Source organism: Siphateles boraxobius, unplaced genomic scaffold, assembly GCF_051911475.1.
Source record: "Siphateles boraxobius isolate OS27281-9 unplaced genomic scaffold, OSU_SipBor_1 48, whole genome shotgun sequence".
NCBI classification, from domain to species: domain Eukaryota; kingdom Metazoa; phylum Chordata; class Actinopteri; order Cypriniformes; family Leuciscidae; genus Siphateles; species Siphateles boraxobius.
Genome location: NW_027509119.1, coordinates 8,715,002 through 8,734,928, shown reverse-complemented (window position 1 = coordinate 8,734,928; position 19,927 = coordinate 8,715,002). Strand labels below are relative to the sequence as shown.

Below are 19,927 nucleotides of genomic sequence, written 5' to 3'. Positions count from 1 at the left end.
GCGCCTAGCGTTTTCTACGCGTTTTTAGGAGCTATATGTGAGCGCCACCTTCACCGTTTCACTGTTTTTATCACTCCGCTTGCAGCGACTGTCATGGCAGTTAAGCAGATCCACCATATTTTTTACAAATACTGTTGTTGTGTCACAAAAATGTAGTTTTAAGAGTTTTTTCAGGTGAGAATGTAGTTATTTAGACCTCAAATATGTGTAATCTGTTTAGGCAATCGCGTCAAACATAAAGGTTTGTAAATTTACGCGATTAATCAATTTGACAGCACTGATTTTTAATTAATAATAACCGCCATAAAAGTCATATTCAATGGGTCAAAAACAGTGGCCTAAAATAAATTTCTTTCCATAATTTGTAAATAGATTATCACTATGGTTACTGAAAGAAAGGTTTGAGTTGCTCTAGTCTAAAAGGATGGTTTGCACCCACAAAAAAGAAAAATCTAAAATCTTATTTTATTATCATGCAGTCCTACTTTCATATCTCTCTGTGACTTCAGAGTCTGAGTTCCTCCTGTATTATTCATAAGGCGTTGTCTTATCTTTAGGCAGGTATTTCTGCACATGATGTTTGTTATCTACAAGCAATGATCACAAATGTGAATGTGTGAAATGTGAATGTGAATGTGTGACGGACTTGTGTGACAGAGTCTTTAGCTACAGGTCACCGTCGCTACGTCGCTCCTCTGACACTTTAAATAAGGACATTTTTAAAAAGCTGAATTGTGAGCAGTGTTTGTGTTACTGTGTGAATCAGACAGGCTTTCCTCACATAACCCACCGTTGGACAGGCTTGATAAGAGTCCCCACAGGACAGGGAGGCTTTGACCGTGAAAATAAATATGTAATCTCGCGCCAAAATCGATTTCATAACCAGCAGAAATCGAAGAACAAAGAGCGTTCACATCTGAGGCACATCCTATTCTTGACAGAGATAAGAAATCGACCCCACTTAAGGCTCTCCATCAACACTCTCTGACATTTTACGTCACCTTTAAGATTTCACAGAAAGACAACACAGAACAGGAGGAGACTGTCATTATGACACTTGTTGTAGCTGTCGATGGAGTGAGTGTCTGTAGCTTCCTTTGATTTATGTTTGTGGTTAACTGCGATTTTTGATACTATTTGCAATTTGTTTAACCTTTTGGGCAGAAACTATGAATCGATAATTATTCCCTCTGTTTCCCTAAAGGCTAGTGTCATAGTTTTATTAAAACCATGCTATTATAGGCAGATGGAGGGGGAAAAACACAATGAGCAAAATTAAAAATGGCTGAAGGCATAATCTGAATAATTACATGAGCCACATTAATAACCCTACACTAAATGATTTGCTCCAAAAAAGGAATAAAATAATTTGGTACGAGACCTTTAAGCAGTTAGGGATATGGGGAATTGCTATATTAACTGTAATACATGCAAATGGCACTGTTTATGAATTATGCTGTATAATAAATCTTGTAAGAGTGTGAAATCAGTGAGTTAGTGTAATGTTACAATCTCTCAACTGTATATTATGGGCCAGAAGGTGGCAGTAGTCATGTATTTTTAGGGAGGAAGCATTAGTAGTAGTTTTAAGGATGCTATACTGTATAAATCCACAGTTTCTTTGAGTCAGTGTAAGCACAAAAGTATTAGTTCTAAGCTTAATGAGTTTAACTTTGTTTGCTTAAAGGGAAAAAGGAAATGATGAGTTGAAAGTAATTTGTGTCATTATTTACTCACCCTCATCAAGCCCCTATGCTGTTGATTTTGTAATTGTAAAGAATTTTCACATAGGTCTTTGCATAACCTTGTGGAAAAAGAACTATACTTTTAAACATACTTTGTACAACAACAACAACAACAACAACAACAACAAAAAAACAATATACTTTAAAAGAATACAATAAGTGCACCTGAATGCTTTCGGACACTTAATATCACGTAAACTGCAATTAAATGAAAATGTGTTATAGTTTAAGTTTGTTAAATTCAGTCAGATGAACTTTAGAGTGATTTAGATTCATTTCTATTGAAACTTGTATTGATGTACTTAATGACACATTTGCAATGATGAATCTGCATTTCAAAATATATTTAACTTTAAATGTAACGCACTATTGTAATCAAGTACTTTACATGTGCTTTAGTATTTTAGTCAACACATCTAAATAAGTGTACTTCTTTAAAGCGCTACAAAAGATTCTAAAAGCATAATGTTTTAAAATACTTTCAAAGTAAACCTTTTAATTTGACATTTTTACAAAGTGCATTGTTTTAAATCTGCGAAGTGTTTGATTTCATTAAAATGACATTTGACTAAATATACGTTTAAGATTTGAAAATACACTACAAATGCATTCAATACAATTAAGTATCTTTTTCATAAGGGTATGTATGAATGAATGGTTTATTTTGAGAGTGAATAACTCTTCACTGACTTCAGAAGGAGTTCCATGGTGCTTTTGTAGCCTGTGGTCACTGGGAAAAAACAGTGCATTGATTCTTCACAATTCGCCTTTTGTGTTTATCCTGAAAACCATAAAAGCAGTGTGGATTCAGAAGGGTGAATTAATAAATAATGACATATTCTTAATAAGGGGGTGAACTGTCCCTTTAAGGGTTATATAGTGAGAACACTTTAATGAACAAGACAGACTTTCCTCTTCAGTCGTGTAATCAATGGATGTCCTTAGAGTATAGACATCGTGCAAATAAATGCAAAGCCAAACTGTTTAAAGGATGAGTTCATTATGCATTGATTTTTTTCCCCACAGCATGTTGTGTGTTGAATTACAGGTCATGTTTCATGCTGGTCTATATCCATAGGAAATGATGCAAATTATGTAATAATGAGATTAAAGTAGTTTTAAGTGAAGGAAGTGAGGACATAAAGAGAGAGAGAGATACTTTTCTCATCACTTTTCCTCTATGATTTCGCTCTCCTCATCTCATGTCATTTCCTTTCCCTCCCCTCATCTCTCTCTCTCTCTCTCTCTCTCTCTCTCTCTCTCTCTCTCCCCCACCCCACACACACTCCGAAACCTCTCGCACGTCGGCACACATTTCAAATTCACGCTCTGGTCTCTGACTCTTCTGTGTTGGGAGACTCGGATCCTGAGAGTTGAACCTCAGCCGCCCAGGCTGGATTTGGAGCAGGAGTGGAGCGCTGCACCACGAGGGTGCCTGGGGCGTCCCGGCCAGTGCATGCTGGGGGCTGGACGGAACTGGAGCGAGGAGTTTGGCACGGGGTCAGGAGAGTCAGGCAGGTGGCATGAGCAGGAACAGGGGGTCGCGGTGAACGCCATGTGGGAAACGGAGGGTCTGCAGACGCTCGGCATTGTGTTGATCGTGTGCGCTTCGCTCAAGCTGCTTCATCTGCTCGGGCTTATCAACTTCTCGGAGGGTAAGAGAGAGGCTGAGGAGATGAAGAGTTGATGCATCTGAGATCTTTTTTTGAGGTCCTATCAGAATGACCTTGATGACAAATATGCTTGTAGGACTGTAAGGCAACTGTTTAGAATTTTTGGAAATATGTGAGAATGTTGGTGTGCATGGAAAGATATGAAATGGCAAATAGTCTGCTGCTAGGGTTGCGAATGCAATAGAAATATGGCTTTGGAGACAAGTGTTTATGTTAATACGTCAGGAGTAGTGCGTCTTTTGAGAGCCAAGTGGACGCGCATTTGGTTTTCCTAATATATTGCTTGGTTTAACTAATAGGACCTTATTGTAAAGTGTTGCCAAATATTAAATTCAACAATTAACAAAAACTATAACAAACCAAAATAATCAACACTTTAACAAATGTACCTGCTCAGAAATCCTTGATCAGTTTTTTCCTCATGCTTTCTAAATTTTTTCAATAGCATTATTTTTATAATAACATGTGATATTATTTGCTTGCCTTGACCATAAAAGATGCAGAATCAGTTTCTTCTCTTTTAATTCTGGGTTCAGTCACTAAAAACAACATAGTTTCATGTCAAACGTGTATTTATTTCTGCACCTGTTCACATGCAAGCTTCTTCCAAATTTTTTTATTTTTTTTTATTTTAATTGTAAACAATGTATATAGAATAACATAGTTATAGTTCTCAAGAAATGAAAATTATGTCATAATTTACTCATCTGCAAGATGCTCTTTTACATAAAAAACAGAACTGAGGTGTTCATGCTCCAAATGTAAAACAAGAGTAACCCATGTGATTCGTGCTCTATATTCATCTGATTCTGAAGTCATACAATTGCATTCACATGCATCAATATCGCACATTCAAACCTGGCTAATTTATAACACAAGACTGAACTTGCAGAGAACAAATCCTGCTCACTGGAAGACAAAAACATGTACATGAACTTTACCAAAACAGGACATTTGAATGATTAAACTGAAATATGGATAAAGAGTGCGTGTATAATGAGGGTACTGACATATTGTTTTGCATATTTGTCCACAACTTTTGTCTAGTATTGGATAGCAAGCAATAGCTGTGCATCTAATTGGTTTGTCTTCTGCGATCACAGACTCTGTCCAGCAATTGTACGCCTTGCAATCCACCCAGTTTGCTTTTAAAATGCTTCATTTTCCAGGTTGTGTTTTTCCATGTCTCTGTGGGTTCGTTTCAATGGCTCATTTACTGTCAGTATTAGAGCTAATAGGATGTCGGCTGAACAATGGATCTTATTACCAAAGTGTTTCTTTAAGTTTATGAAATGTCAAACACTACAAGGGTTTTAGGATTATATCACGCTGCCTATCTAATGCCACTCTAAATGCCAACATCTTTTCCCAGCTTAGTTTGAGCTTCCATCCCTCTTTAACATTGATCATATCTGCTATGAACCCCAGTCACAGACGGCTACTCTCAGTAAATGTTTTAGCCCTGATCTCAATAATGAGCTCAAAGGTGTTATTGACCCCAGATCAGGGGTCATTTAATCATTAAGGCTGTAAGCATTGTGGAACAAAAGCCCAGTCAACAAGAGGTCGCACCCAATCAGTGTGTCAGTGAAGATAAATATTGTCCAGGTGACCTGCACTCACACAGGTGCACATGCACTCGACGAGTGTGACTCAGGGACTCGTAAAGTCCCCGTGTCAAATTAACAGCGGCGCCAACCATTAACAAAGAGAACATCACAGCCACAACCGGTGCGTTCCCTCACTTCTGGCCTTTGTCTTTGACATGTATTTGTATGAGATTTAGAAATTAATAACAGGTCTGAGGATGAAATTTAGTTCAGAAGGACAGGGCTGAGATTCTATGATAATAATCTGTCTGGTTGAATTTTTTTTAAAGAGGTGATATAATGCCCCTTTTGTGTGTATGTGAAGTTTTAGCTCAAAATACCCTATAGATAATTTTTTATAGCATGTTAATGCTATAAACTGTTCTGCCTTTTATGTTCAAACCGAAGTCGGACAATGATGGAGAGACTCAAGAAGAAGTGACAACATGTAGACAGCAACAGGACGTTTCTGAATGGTTAGTTGATACATTTTAGGGTTCGTGATGCCACTAACCCAGGAGGAAGCTCGAGTATCCCTACCAGCCATTTGTTGTAGAAAAAAAGTGATTTTTGTAAAAGAAAATCTCCCTTTGCTTTGAACTTTGAGCATCGTAACTTTGCAGATGTTGTTTATGCTCAAACAGCAACATTACGCACTAACTAAAGTTAGAAAAGTGAAATCATAATCACCCACCCCTTTAAATAATTATTTTTTTAAGTATTTAGTTTGTATGTATTCATTTGTTAATTGTATTTATTTATTTGTTTATTTATTTAGGCCCCTTAGTAATCAAATACTAGCAAAACACCTACACAGTTGCACAATCAATTTTATTTATTTGTTTGTTTGTTTGCTTGCTTTGCTAAAGTCTGCTTTTGTATAATGATGAAAAACAAGAGCTTACCCACTCAGAAATCGAAGACTACAAAACACCTACATGGTTGCACACGTTTGTTTGTTTGTTTTGCTTAATACTGCTTTCATGTAAAGATTAAAACAGGAGTGCTTACCCTCTCAGTCAGGGACGTGCACAGGAATTATGAGGGGCAGTTGCTCTGACCTGAATAAAGGGCTTCCTGTACATTCAGTTGTGCTTCTTGCTCGTATTCAGTTCTGATGGTAGGCTACGGGCAACTACGCATGATTTGTAGTATGATTGCGTAAAGGGAACAGGAATTCCGGTAGGCAACAGAATCGACTGCTAAACCCAGGGCCGATCCTGAACTCCCCCTGGGGCCCTAAGCAAAAGGGGCCCTCTACCTGACCTGTGACGCCGTGAGTTATGTAAACCATTTGCCATTGCCACACAATCACACCTGACACTTCAGTGCTCCCAATACAATCCTCCCTCCTTTAAACAAAACAGTCAAAGAATAAGTACAACAATATAGAACAGAATGAGGTTCAAACAAACAATATTTATTGAATAGAGTATTTTCTATAGAATGTTAACATAACAAGTGAATATTAACGTAAACATAAATAAGAAGAAAATAATAAATTATAACCCTGAGCTTTGGCTTTTGGGATTAACTTTGGTTCAGTATGATTCAGTATGATTTTTTTTATTTATTATTATGCATGTTGAAGCAATTCTTGATTTATGGTTATTATTTACCGAGGGATGTGCATCCATATTGACCAGTATGTCCAGCTAATCAACATTTTAAATTCAATATAGCCTATAAATCAATAGTCAATCAATGTCAAATTGTCAATACATTGCTTTCTATCTTGCATAATTAGTGCAGTTGTTTAGAGTTTTTAACTACACTGAGACTAGATAATCAGTTTCTTGTTTTATAAATGTGACTTTGATTGGGAGTGCCATCATTCACGTGCATGTATTGTACAGTATGTCTGGTCTCCACATATTTCTGCTTGAAAAATGCGAGTTTCATTTCGTGCACGCGCATATGAACGCACGATAACACACGCGACGCGGTTATGTTTTCCGAGCTGCAGTAAACAAACACCGTTGCACTTTGTCGTTTATCAAAACAAACGTAATACATTTTTTTATTTTACTCTCACTTTTGTCAGGCACAAAGTGATGCAAGAGATGCACTGCCTGCCCAGCTAGGTTAGCAAGACCGAAAAACATCAAACTTTGCTGACATCAAACTTAGAGAGGAGAGAACACAAGTTTACCTGATTGTTGTTCCTGCAATTCACTCTCATGGGTTTTTTCTTCTTCCTCTTTTCGTGACCAGAAGGATCGTTTCGCTTCATTTTGTCATGGATGTTGTACACATTAACTGACACGCTATGACACGAGATGGAGGCGGGACCTTAAGTAATTTGTGGGGTCTTACGCACCGGTCGCGTGCAGCGCTGCAGCCACGTAAACAGTTTGCCCTTCCCTTACTGACTTTCAAGTTCGGTGCACGAATGGAAGTGAATGAGGCTTTGCGATTTAAAAAAATAAAAATAAAAAATGTATCTAGGCCTATGTGAAATTCTGCAGCCATTGTACGATTTTTTTTTTTTTCTCGGAAGGGCAACTTGAGTCGAGAAGGGCATATGGGCAGTTGCCCGGGCAACCTGAGCAACCCCCCTGTGCACGTCCCTGCTCTCAGTAATCAAAGACTACCATTCATTCATTTATTAATTATTGATTAATTCATTCATTCATGTGTTTATTCATTCATTCAAACATTTATTTATTTAAACATTAATTTATTATTTTTGCTAAATAATGCTTTCGTTTAATCCTGGAAAAACCTGAGTTCTTACCACGCTTACCCCAAAAAATCTTGAGCGGCAGCCCTTCAGTTTCGCTTTATTTTGCTGCAGACAGCGAAAGTCAAATAAAAGTGCAGTGATCTTCAAATATCACTGAACTCTCAAACTTCAGAATGTGCCTTATCTCTCTTTACACTCCCTCTGTTAAGAGCTGGATAAAATCAGAAGGTTATGACTCTGGTTTAGTGTCTGTGTTCTCAGAGTTTGAATGTTGGACAGTTTATTTGCTCATGTTTGGGAATACACCGTTCTCTATTGTGGCTACAGATTCTGAGCTGAACATCAAGGTTTTATGTGTGTTTGTTTTTAAGTCCCAATTAAGATGCAAGACAAAATGATAATGTTCATTTTGCTATTGCTATACAGGTCTATGATCAATGCTTGTGGCTTCACAAGCTATATGTTGTATGATTCAGTGTGTGGTCTGATCCCAGTGCAGGGAGTTTCTGTCAGTCAGTGGCCCTGATTCAGCACATATACTATTGAAACTTGGATCCAAGATGTTGTTTTTCAAGTCAGTGAAATCTCAAGTCATGATCAAAATTTGACTTGCGCCTCAGGTTACATGGTTGCAGTTGAGCCAAGACATAAGACTCCAGAGGGCTTTCTCATCAATCTCATCAAAATCATGCTGGTGAGAAATGGGTTTTGGTATAATAAATAGACAATACAGCAAGCATGGGCCAAACTTTGTAGACTCCCATATGAAAGAAGCAGCAGCTGGTCATATTCCAGTCATCCTGCAGTTTAGTCCCTGTCTGTCCTCATGAAGGCCTTGCATCCTTTGAATATTCATACGTGTGAAAGTATTATTAAAGTATTAGTGTTGTCACAATACTGAAATTTCCATCTTCGATACACTACCTTGAAAAATATCGATATTCGATACCACAGGGAACTACCATGTATACCTGGCATTTTGACATAATTTTGTATTTGCTCGTCTGTAAGCAATAAGCCACTAAACTATTTGACATCTGAGAATGTGCAGCTGGTATCGTATCGGTGTATCGATACTGAAGAAAAGGAGTATTGGAACCGTTTCAGATATTTTAGTATGAATATATATCGTAATATTTATAATTTTGACAAAACTAATGTGTTTTCTTCTGTGTGTTTGTGAGAGTACATGAAAGAATAACATGCTGTTAGAAACATTAGCTTATTAACTTGCTTGTGTACTATAACGGAGCAACAGAGACATGCTTACCAATGAATCATTCGCAGACTTCTACAACTGTCTAATGAAGAAACAAAAGAGTGCAGCAATTAATGAAGAGTGTATGTGTTAAATTTTTAATGGTTTTGTGTTTCTTGGCTTTAATATGTGGACTTTTATTTTGAAGTGTATTTTCTGTTTTCCTTGTTCCAGTGTTTCACTTCCTGTGTTTAGTTCCTTTTTGCCTTTGTTTCCTTAGCTTCATTAGTTTCCATAGTGATTCATTGTTCACACTTGTTCCATGTTAGCCCCTTATTTTCCTGTGTATTTATACCCGTGTTTCAGTAGTCTGTTGTTGTTGGCCATTTTCGTTGTCGGCCATTTTCATTGCATGTTTCTGCATATTTGAGTGTCACCTCGACCTCACGACACAAAACCTTAAACTCCAACAATCTTTTGGAAACGGGGTGTTTTAACCACACAAACAGCTAATTTGAATGAAGCTCCCATTACAGATGCTTTCAGCGGTGTCAATATCTGCAAAATTAATCAGATCCAGTTATCGCCCCGAGTGTAAAGCCTAACGTGATTGGTTGTAGCGAGAACGTGCTACGATTGGTCAGCTCAATGTGGCCGTTTATCTGATTGGCTTAGGTAAAGGGTGGGTGGAGTCCACTTTTTTGTGGATTTGTCTGCACTTCGACGCTAGAAGTGTTTCAAAATCCACAAATGGCCGAGGGGATTTACAAATGCACAGGAACCGATTCACAAATGCACAAAAAACGGTTCACAAATAAATGCCAGGCAGAGTTGTGTTTGTGGTATAAACAACATTTGTAAATATATTTTTTATTTGCAAATATCATTCTATTTATTTGTGAGTTTTATAATTCTTTGTGAAACTCTTTACATTTATTTGTGGATCTTAATCTATTTATTTGTTAATTTGATATATTTTTGTGAATCTCTTTACATTTATTTGTGGATCATAATCTATTTATTTGTGAATTTGATATATTTTTGTGAATCTCTACATTTATTTGTGGATCTTAATCTATTTATTTGTGAATTTGATATATTTTTGTGAATCTCTTTACATTTATTTGTGGATCATAATCTATTTATTTGGAATAATGCAACAATTCTACCCCCATAGGGAACATGTAACAGTGTGTGTGTGTGTGTATGAACGACTGTGTGTATTAGGTATGTGTATTAGGGACTGGTTTGGTGGTATGGGTAGGTTTAAGGGTGGGTTAAATGTACAATATGTAAGAATTTTGTAATAAAATATCCAAAAAATCACTTGCACAGTGTGATATATTTCCTGCAGTTGTGTACTTACAATATCCCAAAAGTCTCCAAAGATTTTTTATTTCAGAAAAATTCCAATTTGAAATAATTGTCCGTCCTGGAAAAAAATGTCGCCCGTCAATGACGCAATATCCGCGCTATCCTCGGTTTCCGCTCGTACTGCCATAGGCATGACGTAACCATGGTGACAGACGTGGACAACTGCGTAGTGCATAATATTTAGCGGCACGCTGTTCTTGTTTTGTTCAAACATAGACCATGGCAAGCAGACTTTGGGACAAAAAAGGAGAACTAAAATGATGATCAATATGTGCGTGGCATTTTTGAGATGCCGATAGCTCCACGTCCGCGACTAACTTGGAATTGACAGAGCTTCACCAGTCACGTCTTGACCGCTTTATTAGACAGGTGAGCAAATGTACATAAAACAAATCAATGTCATATAGCTCAAAATGATGAAATGTTAGAATATGATCAGTATGTTATACTAATGTTGATCCAGCTTACTGCTAGTTTCATATAGCAAACGAACTAACACATAGAATAACATTATAACTTTCAACACACATTTAAATACTGTTGAGTATGATAGTGTATCGTTAGACCACGTGAAATAGCGCTGCGTTACCTCACAAGTTTAATTCGTCTAATAAACTGACCTGTGTGAGTAGTAATCCAGCACTTGCGGGTAGATCGGTAGAATTAAATGTCCTCATTGCTTTATAACCGCGTGTGATATCCATCAGTTTGACAGCAAGTCCCATCATTCAGCTTATCACTGCGTCATTAACCTACGCCTTTGTTATTGTAAGAGGGTTAGCGACCCCTAGCGGGCGACAAAAATGACATATTGTAGCTTTAAGGGGTAATGGAAGGGTCAACAGTGTAATTATTGATTATAGAATTATTTTCAAATAATGAAATGTTTATTTCAGATGACTTATTTACTATTTATGCAATCTTAAGTCAAACCGAAAGTAGGCAGAATATGCTCACACCTGCAGGAGGTTTGGATGGTCTGAGAATCTCAGTTCACAGTTTTGACCTTGTATATGTCTGAGCTGCCTACTTACTAATTTGTCCTAGGTCACACAGCAGAAAGGACTAAAAGCTTTTACCAGCTTCTATTTCAAGAGGACAGCTATAAGTCTGACCTTTTCTTTTAAGTGCCCATAGTGATCACACAGAAGGAGGATATTTCATGATATAGATTATTTTCTTTCTTCCTCTCTGTCAAGAAGTCTTGAAATTGCAATACTTTGAACAACAGAATTTTTGCATTGTAATCTTACTGAAGGTTTGGAGTGAAAGGAAACATCACATAAGGTCACATTCAATCCCTTGTAAAAAAAAAGTGCACATCATTGTATTGAATGTGCACCTGTTTACTTAAAGATAATTTAATATTAATGATTAAATGTTTTCCATTCAAGTATTTAAGTATGCATTTTAAATCACTGTGTTGTCGTGCTTTTAAAAAGCACACTATTTTAATAATGAAGAAGCACATGGCTACTTGGCTTCATTCAGTATTACATTTAAAGTTAATATTATATTTTAAATGCTTCTTTAATATATTTTTTATTCACTTTGCACTAAAGTACATTCTTTAAAGGGTAACTCAACCCCTGGTCAGAGCCTGACTCCACCATAGACAGTAAAAGAAATGGACACAGCGACCCCACTGATTTCAACAGAGAAGACTGAAGCCCGATTATTGCACTTCCTGTCTGATGGCTGAGCGACTGCGCAGGCTCAAACTGAGCTTGACGACAGTCTGACAGTTGTAAATCTTCTAGTAGCTGTGCCAAGACAAATCTGAATCACCTAATTCCTCAAACACGTTGTTGAAATATTTTGTCCTGTTACTTTTATGGACTCTCTATCTATGGGCTTCTCCCTTGACTTTATGCCTCTATGTCCCCCCGATTGCCTCATAGACAGTAAAAGATTGCCTGCGAGCTTCTCCTCCTGTCTATACGGTAATTTCTCTAAAATGCGACACGAGTCGCGTGGTTATGACGCAATCGTTAGCCCAATTTTACAAAAACGGCTTCTACGGGGCCATAACGTAAGATAAAAAGTAAAGGAGCCTTTTATACATTGTTGTGTTTCTTTAGAAATAAATAATGGACAAATGAAGTCTTTGGACGCCTCAGATGTAAAGTTATTCGCTGTCAAAGTGACGCCAAAATGAATGGGAGTCAATGGAATGCTAACAGCAGGTGAAGTTCTGCTACAATGGCAGCGCCCGTGAAGCTTTAGTTTCCGGCTGATAGATTACCCCCTTGGACTCCACCCATATTCAATATTTGAAAAATGCTGGAAAAAAGCGGAGGGGGGGCGTGCACCTGAGACCCGCGGTCTCTGCAGGCAAGGGCATGGTGAGCTGGTGCCTGCTTACATCACGCAGTACCACAACATCCAATAGGAAAATTCAACTGCAGCAGCCACCGTTCAACCTGAGAGGGCAGCACTATGACATTTTTACACCATATACTGTCTTGTAGAATTAAAACACTTTATACCCACATGTCAAAATATTTACTCAAATCAATGAACAGCATTAATAAAGTCCCAGTCTTACAGATCATTAACTAAAAAAAGTTGTTATAGGTTTAGTTAGCCTACCCTATTATGCAAAATTCACATAAATGAGTGTTGGCAATGTGTGTACACAACTACCTTATAATGAAAAAAATCCACCCAGTGCTATTTTTTATTTTTTTTTAATTCCCATAAATCATAAGCACTGTCTCAGAACAAGCCGTTTTCAGAATCGGGGCAATGTGACGTCCTTTTGCACAAGCCCTGCCCACAACTGTTGACTGACACTGCAGTTTTAGCGTAGACCCGCCCTGAGTGAGCTGTACACAATCAGCCGTTGTTATTGTTTCAACGGCAGAGCAGCTGTAGATAAGAATCTCTCCTAAGCGATAGAGTTGTGTTGTTGTTGGATGTAAGAATGAACACAGCAGTATTCATTTACTCTCGTTGTTACTCGAGGATGGTTCTGTACCAACTGTTCGTGACCCAGGCGTAACATCACTGATCACGGCAGAAATGAAAGTGAGAGCGCGCACATTATGACAGCTCAACGAGTCGTTTTACGGATATGAAGTTTACCAGTTTATTAAGCACCCACTGAAAAGGCGTGTATACATTTGTTCACTGTTAGTTGTAACGAGTATTTGTATGCTTCGCTGTGAATGTTGATGATAATAAAAGGGAGAGAGAGTTTATGGATAAGACTTTAATGCGCACTTCTTATACTGTTTATTGAGGTTCACATACACACTCTGGGGACATCAGAGACTTATTTTACATCTTATGAAAAGGGGCATAATAGGTGCCTTTAAATATATTATTTCTGTAATAAGTACAATTCTAAAGTGTTCTTTTTGAGATGTGCTATGTGTATTTCTATATCTCTAAGTCTCTGGTTATATAGATAGTTTCTGTATTCAAATATCTACAGATTATGTATATAGAGCTCATAATTTGTCTTTAGTATGAGTGCATAAATGGCTCATATTTACAACATTAAATTGCATGTACATGTTTTTTGAAAATATGAGGATTTCTTTCCTTTGTAGATGTAAACTTCTGGATCTGGTTGATGCGACTAAATCTCACATTTGCTAAATAATTTGTTTTTTTAGCAAACCAAACACATGATGTGAGAAGTTTTGTTAAAAGACTTTGTAATTAGTGATAATGTTTCTCAAAAAAAACAATTCTCTATTTAAATCCTATTTTCACTTCATTGCTTTGAAGATGATGTGGTGCATGCAGATGAATACAGACGCAAGGCTCTTTAATTCATTATTTTTCATCAAAACAATGCAGGCAAATATCCTCCATCAGCAATTTCATGACTTTATTTAATGAACTGAATGTGGGAAAATTATACCAACTAATCCTACACCAGCATATGATTATTCATAACACGCAGATGCAAAGCCTCCAATATTTATGAGCTCACATTTTTGTACAATATTTTTTTCTGCAATGTGTTTATCATTCTTAAACTTGCGTGTTTTTTTGTTTAGCTGTAACAAATTCTCCATTTAAAGTTGCTCCGGTAAAGAAAGTCTAATTTGATCCTAGCTTAGCTTTCCAGGAGCTTCCCGTATCTGCCGGTGGAAGCTTGACAGTGCTGACCTCTTCTTGTTAGCAGCGGCTTCATTAAAGGGGGGTTTCACCAACGTCAGGCTTCCTATCTTAAATGATAGATGAAGTACATGGAGACTATCAGTGGCACAAAGACAGACTGATAATGTGTTTGATCACAAACAAAGAGATCAGTGATAGTCAAGTGTACCTCATTCATCTGCTTCCCGACTGGCCTTAGCCTCAACACGACTTCAACAATTGTATCTGCCCAGAACTTACACAGACTAACCTTTTCCTTCATAATTGCTTATCAGGGTTTTACAGCAAGGAACACATAAATCATATTGTCACACTTGAAGCGGTACCAAGAGAGCGAATTCTTTAATTAAAGCATTATGTAGAGCTGGATGGGGAAATTGTGCTGGCGGTGTTTCAGATATCAGGGATTGGCTGTAACTGTGGGGCCAATTGTAAGGCTAATTATCCCCTCTAATAAATCAATATGGTTTCATTCAGGGTAACAAAATATCACTTTAAACATTATATTCATTAATTAATGCCACAGGACAAGCCTAAAATAAAGTTACTGGAAGATAAAACCACAGCGACTTGCCATTCTTTAAATTACTAACAGTTCGCCTGGGTGTGCCTGCTTGTTTACTTTTTTTTTATAATGGTAATCCAAAGTGCATAACCCAGGATTAAAAATCAAATGTAGCCTAAAAGCATTGTGAAACATTTTATGCCAAATCTGCTTCTTAATATCTGGTTATAGAATTGTGTTTTGACCAAGCGTCAACCTTCCAGTCTCTCTCTTGAATCCAACACAGAAGTGACTTAAACTGCAATTCACCGACTGGCCGCTAGAGACATGCTCCAAAAGAGAGTCAATACCATTTACCCCCCACCATGTTAAAATGCCCAACTTTACAGCAGAAAAAAATATATAGCCTGGTACAAAAAGTGGTTTTGGTCTATATAGCTTATTTTGCTCTTCATGACAACTGTGAGGGGGGTGATTTTTTTAATTTATTTTTTTATTTTATTAAGCCTTAAGTTCTGCATAAATAAGGGTGTGGCCACTTGATTGACAGGTGAATTTCCGGTGCGGTCACTTCTAGCCGTTTGTCTGCTGTCTGTTAGCCGTCACCTCAGCTAATCCTGCCTCTTTGCCCATTTTCTGTTATCCTAGGCTGCGTTCCAGTCCAAAGTTGTCATGCCCTTCACTCGCGTACTTCCCTCCATCTTGTTCACTTGGATGTACGTCATTGCTTACGTTGCATGAGTGCCCACTACTGGCGGAACATTTGCAATAGGCTGAATTGGAACGTGCTAAACCCTTGATCACTTAGAATCCACTATGGGGTTGATTTATTATTAATGTTTTTCTCTTACGATTGTAAGGGATTTTTTTTCCTTACGAAATTGTTTAATGCAGCATTCAATATGTATATAGGTGTGTTTGAGTTGTTTACATTAAAACGTTGTTAACTACATTTACGTTGTTTGTGGTGGGGTAAATTAAACGCAATATGCGTTGACGTCACAATCGTGTTGCATTGTGGTATATGGAGCTGCCTGAAGTGTACATATAAAGTAGAATCGCTCCCTCGGTCAAAATCAAGGGAGCGAGGGTCTGTCCATATAAACTTCCCTCGTCCACTTCACAAAGTGGAACGCACTTCAAAATGGGGGCAGGGATTCCCCAGAGGGGAAGTGCTTAGGGAATTTCACAAGTGCGTGTCTAAAAGTGGACTGGAACGCCGCCCTGAAGTGACGCGCGGTGACTCGCTGCCAAGATGGCGACAGCCGGCTCAACCCACTTTGGGCTTCAGAAATGCTCTTCAGAAACCGACGGGTGACGTCACGTCTACATCCATATTTTTTTTACATTCTATGGTTCCTGAAAAGTGAAGCCAAAGCATTTCGATCATCCCCAGGTGGCTGGCTACAGTACAGGTATTAAACCCCAACCCCTCTCCATGTAATCAAATGGGATGCAAACCAAACTAAAAAATCCAATTACACTTAAAAAAAAAAAAAATTCCAAAGATGGTTTCTGTCATTTTAGGTGTTTCTCATCACGTAGACGTATGTTCAAGTATTCGTTTTTCCCAATAAGTTTGGTTTTAGGTAGTTATTTGATGCTATTAAAATGGGGTGTAACCGAGTACTGCGCAGACTCAGGCTCTGAACTACGTAATGAACATTGTTAACGACTGATACTGAGATATTTTGGCTTAATTTTTCTACAGACGAGCTGTCCAACTTTTTTTTACAGTCTATGGTTGTGACACGTTCCATAACCGTCATGAAAATTTTGTGTAACTTGAGCCACAGTAGACCTTCTATTGGCTAGGACCAGACGGGATAGCCTTCGTTGCCCTCATGCATCGATGAGCCTCGGCCGCCCGACACCCTGTCGCCGGTTTGTGGTTTGTCCCTACTCGGTCCACTGTTGGTAAATTCTCACCACTGCTGACTATGATCAACCCACGAGTATTGCTGTTTCTGAGATACTCTGACCCAGTCGCCTTGCCATGATAATTTGGCCCTTATTAAAGTCGCTCAGATCTTTTTTCCTTAACACGTTGGTAATGAAAACGGATTGCTTGCTTACCATCTAATATACTCAATACTTAAAGGTGGGGTATGTGATTTGGAAAACGACCGGCAGATTTGGATAATACACAATTCAAATGGTCCTACCTTCTTTCCTCCGACGCTGACCCTGACTCTACCCATTCGAAGAACATGGACCCGCAATCATGCACGAGCGAAAACTCAGATGCGCGAGAGATTGTAATGACGATTTACTACTAATCATGTAACCTTCTTTACTGACGAGATGTGCCTGCGTCACGAGCTTTGATTATACGCACGATGGGGGTCACGCGCGCTGGGGGGAGGGGTGTGTATTACGACCGTTTGATTGACGAACTTACTGTTTAATGATTCTAGGTGGTCTTGGAAATGATTGGCTGGAGTTTTTCGAGTCCTGCCCGTTCCACAGATGATTAAATTGCTTAATTTTCATTTCAGTGCTTCTAACTCAGTGGCTGTAAGTGGGTTAGGAATAGGATTTCAAGTTATTTTGAAAAAATGGACAAAAAAGAGAATCACATACCCCACCTTTAATATGTGGCCTTGTTAGGAGATGATCATGGTATTCACTTCACCTGTGACTGGTCATAATGTTTTGGCTCATCAGTAAGATTATAATCAAGTACTTTACATGTGTACTTTATCAAGTATGTTAGTCAACACATCAAAATAAGGGTATTTCTGTGATGACAACTCTCTGAGAGATTGGCATGGTAATGGATATGGCAATGTTAATATATTTGGTCTTGGCATAGTTGATCTGCTATGCTGCCACAGCAACCAATCAGCTGCGCTATGTAGATGACGATGCGGTCGCTAAAAAATAAAGTTTAAAAAATAAAGTCAAGGACCTATCAGCCTGCGCCATCTAGAGTTTCATAAACATTTAATTTTACATTAATACAAAGTGCACTTTTTAAAAGTTTTAAAAAACAGTCATGAAAGTGTACTCCCTTTAAATAACCCACATTTCAGTGTCCTTTTATTTCATTAATATTATATTAAAGTACTGTTTTAAAAAAGAAAAGAAAAGAAAGCGGCTCACATGAAGGCAGCTCACTAGGTTTTAGAGTTAAAAAAAATGCCTAAATGTAAAAAAATATCCTTTCAGTTCAATTTAGCTTAGCTCATTTTCTGTAGAGCAGCGAGTAGCTACGTTTTTGAGTAGCTATAGTCCATCACTAGACTTGTTCCATTACAAAGAAAGCATCTCTTTTAAGGCAGACTCTTAGACAGCTCTTAGAGAAAAGCAGACTGAATAATGGCAAAAGGAGACATGTTTAGTCAGACTCTGCGATGGCTCTGCATAACAGCAGAATGGCCTGTGTCAGAATCCAGTCTTTTTAAGCACATGATTGCAAAGAATTGCTTTAGAGATCATCCATTTCCAGCTGAACACTTCAAACAAAATGACCAGAAATGATCTGGACATAGACGAATGTATGTGTTGGCTTTTCGTTGTCATTATTTTTCAAAAAGGGCTGTCGTTTCATGTCTTCTTTTCATGTCGTTGACCAAATCACAATAAAGGGCATTCAGGAGCTATTTACGTTTGTTTTGACGCAACTCTCTCCTAGTAATGCCGGTCTTGAGTGTGTTTGTGAGAGTATTGTTTGTCCCTGATAACGCTGAGGGAAGAAATACCTGTCCTTTGTGTCTACTGGCCATCTGTGCTTCATTAGTGTTTCCTATTTGGCTGCTCTTTCAACTTTTCAACTTGAAAAGCCTTTCATAAAACACCCTGAATATAAATGTGGAGAGGGAAAGTCATTTATACTTGTGGGTGTACCTCATTACACACAATATATCATATATTTGTTCTGATGGTCGAACCTTATACTAAGTTTCACATTAGCTGATTCCATCCAAAGTTGCGAATGTAACAAAATCAGAATATCGCATAGAACATTTGTAAATAAAGCACTGTGTTCAAGAGAACAAAAACGTCACTTTCTGGGAAACTGGGAATCCCCAAACCAGTTCAATGGCAACTCCGCCCCACGGCTGATTCTAAAGATTTCATTGGTCATGTCAATCAGAGTGGTGATTGCCTACACCAAACACTAATCTCTAAGGGTTACATGACAACTATTTAAATCGGAGAAGTTTTTCCTTTGAGTTTTCCACGTACAGACGACACCATTGTCAAAACGATCCCCTTTCACACGGATCTGCGAAAACGTCAAAAAACGATTTTAGGGGGGCTAAGCCCCCAATGAGGGTATGATTTTTTTTTTTATTATAAAAAAAGGTAACACTTTAGTTTAGGATCTAATGCTCACTATTAACCAGTTTCATTACCATGCAAAGGCAGGGTTTTATAATTACTGTGGTCCCAAATGTGAGGTAGGGCAGGCAGGGGGGTTCTGGGTTTACCCGAGAAAATTTTTATTTCTCTGATCTACATATTTTAAGATGTTTTGAAGGCCAAATAAATTGGATAACAGCTTTAAAACCATGTCAGTGGGCAGCTGATTATTTTTCTCTCCTCATCAGCATCACACTCTTTTTCTCTTTGTTTTTCTCTTGTCCTGTCTCTTCCCCTCCTAAAGCTGAGCTTTGACTGATATAGGCTTTTCATTTTTGTCTGTAAGTGAAGATAGGGTCAACTGATAGGTTGATTTTGCCTATGAATTATTTTCTCAGACGCATTTATTTACTGAAAGCTACTAAAGCTAGGTAATTAAGTTTATTAAATGCATTCACAATATGAAGGCTACACATTCATTATTGATCGTATGCCTAATACAGGGCCATGTGTTTATAATCAAAGAGGTCCTAAATTTGAGGTTGGTAGGGGGTTCAAATTTTTTATTTCTCTGGTATGTGCATTTCAAGACGTTCTTAAGACCAAAAAGAAAAAGGAGAAGAAATAGCTTTAAAACCATGTCAATCTACTGGGCAGTAGATTATTTGTCAATACCTGCTGAGCTTTTTTAATTTACTAAAGGCTACAATTTGTATTACATTCTCAATATGTA

The 19,927-nt window shown here is 37.9% G+C and overlaps 1 protein-coding gene across 7 annotated transcripts in view; it reads left to right on the top strand.

The window, feature by feature from the left end:
- Positions 1 to 19,927, top strand: part of kcnip4a (potassium voltage-gated channel interacting protein 4a) — a 240,879-nt gene that overhangs the window by 172,991 nt on the left and 47,961 nt on the right. Inside the window, exon 1 of one of the 7 annotated variants that reach the window (XM_077201938.1) lies at positions 3,061 to 3,400. The exons of the other annotated variants lie outside the window; for them this stretch is intronic. Within the exon in view, the coding sequence (XP_077058053.1) occupies positions 3,202 to 3,400 (199 nt within the window). The 5' untranslated portion in view covers positions 3,061 to 3,201. Of the gene's footprint in view, positions 1 to 3,060; positions 3,401 to 19,927 lie in introns of those variants that run through there. 7 annotated transcript variants of the gene reach the window in all.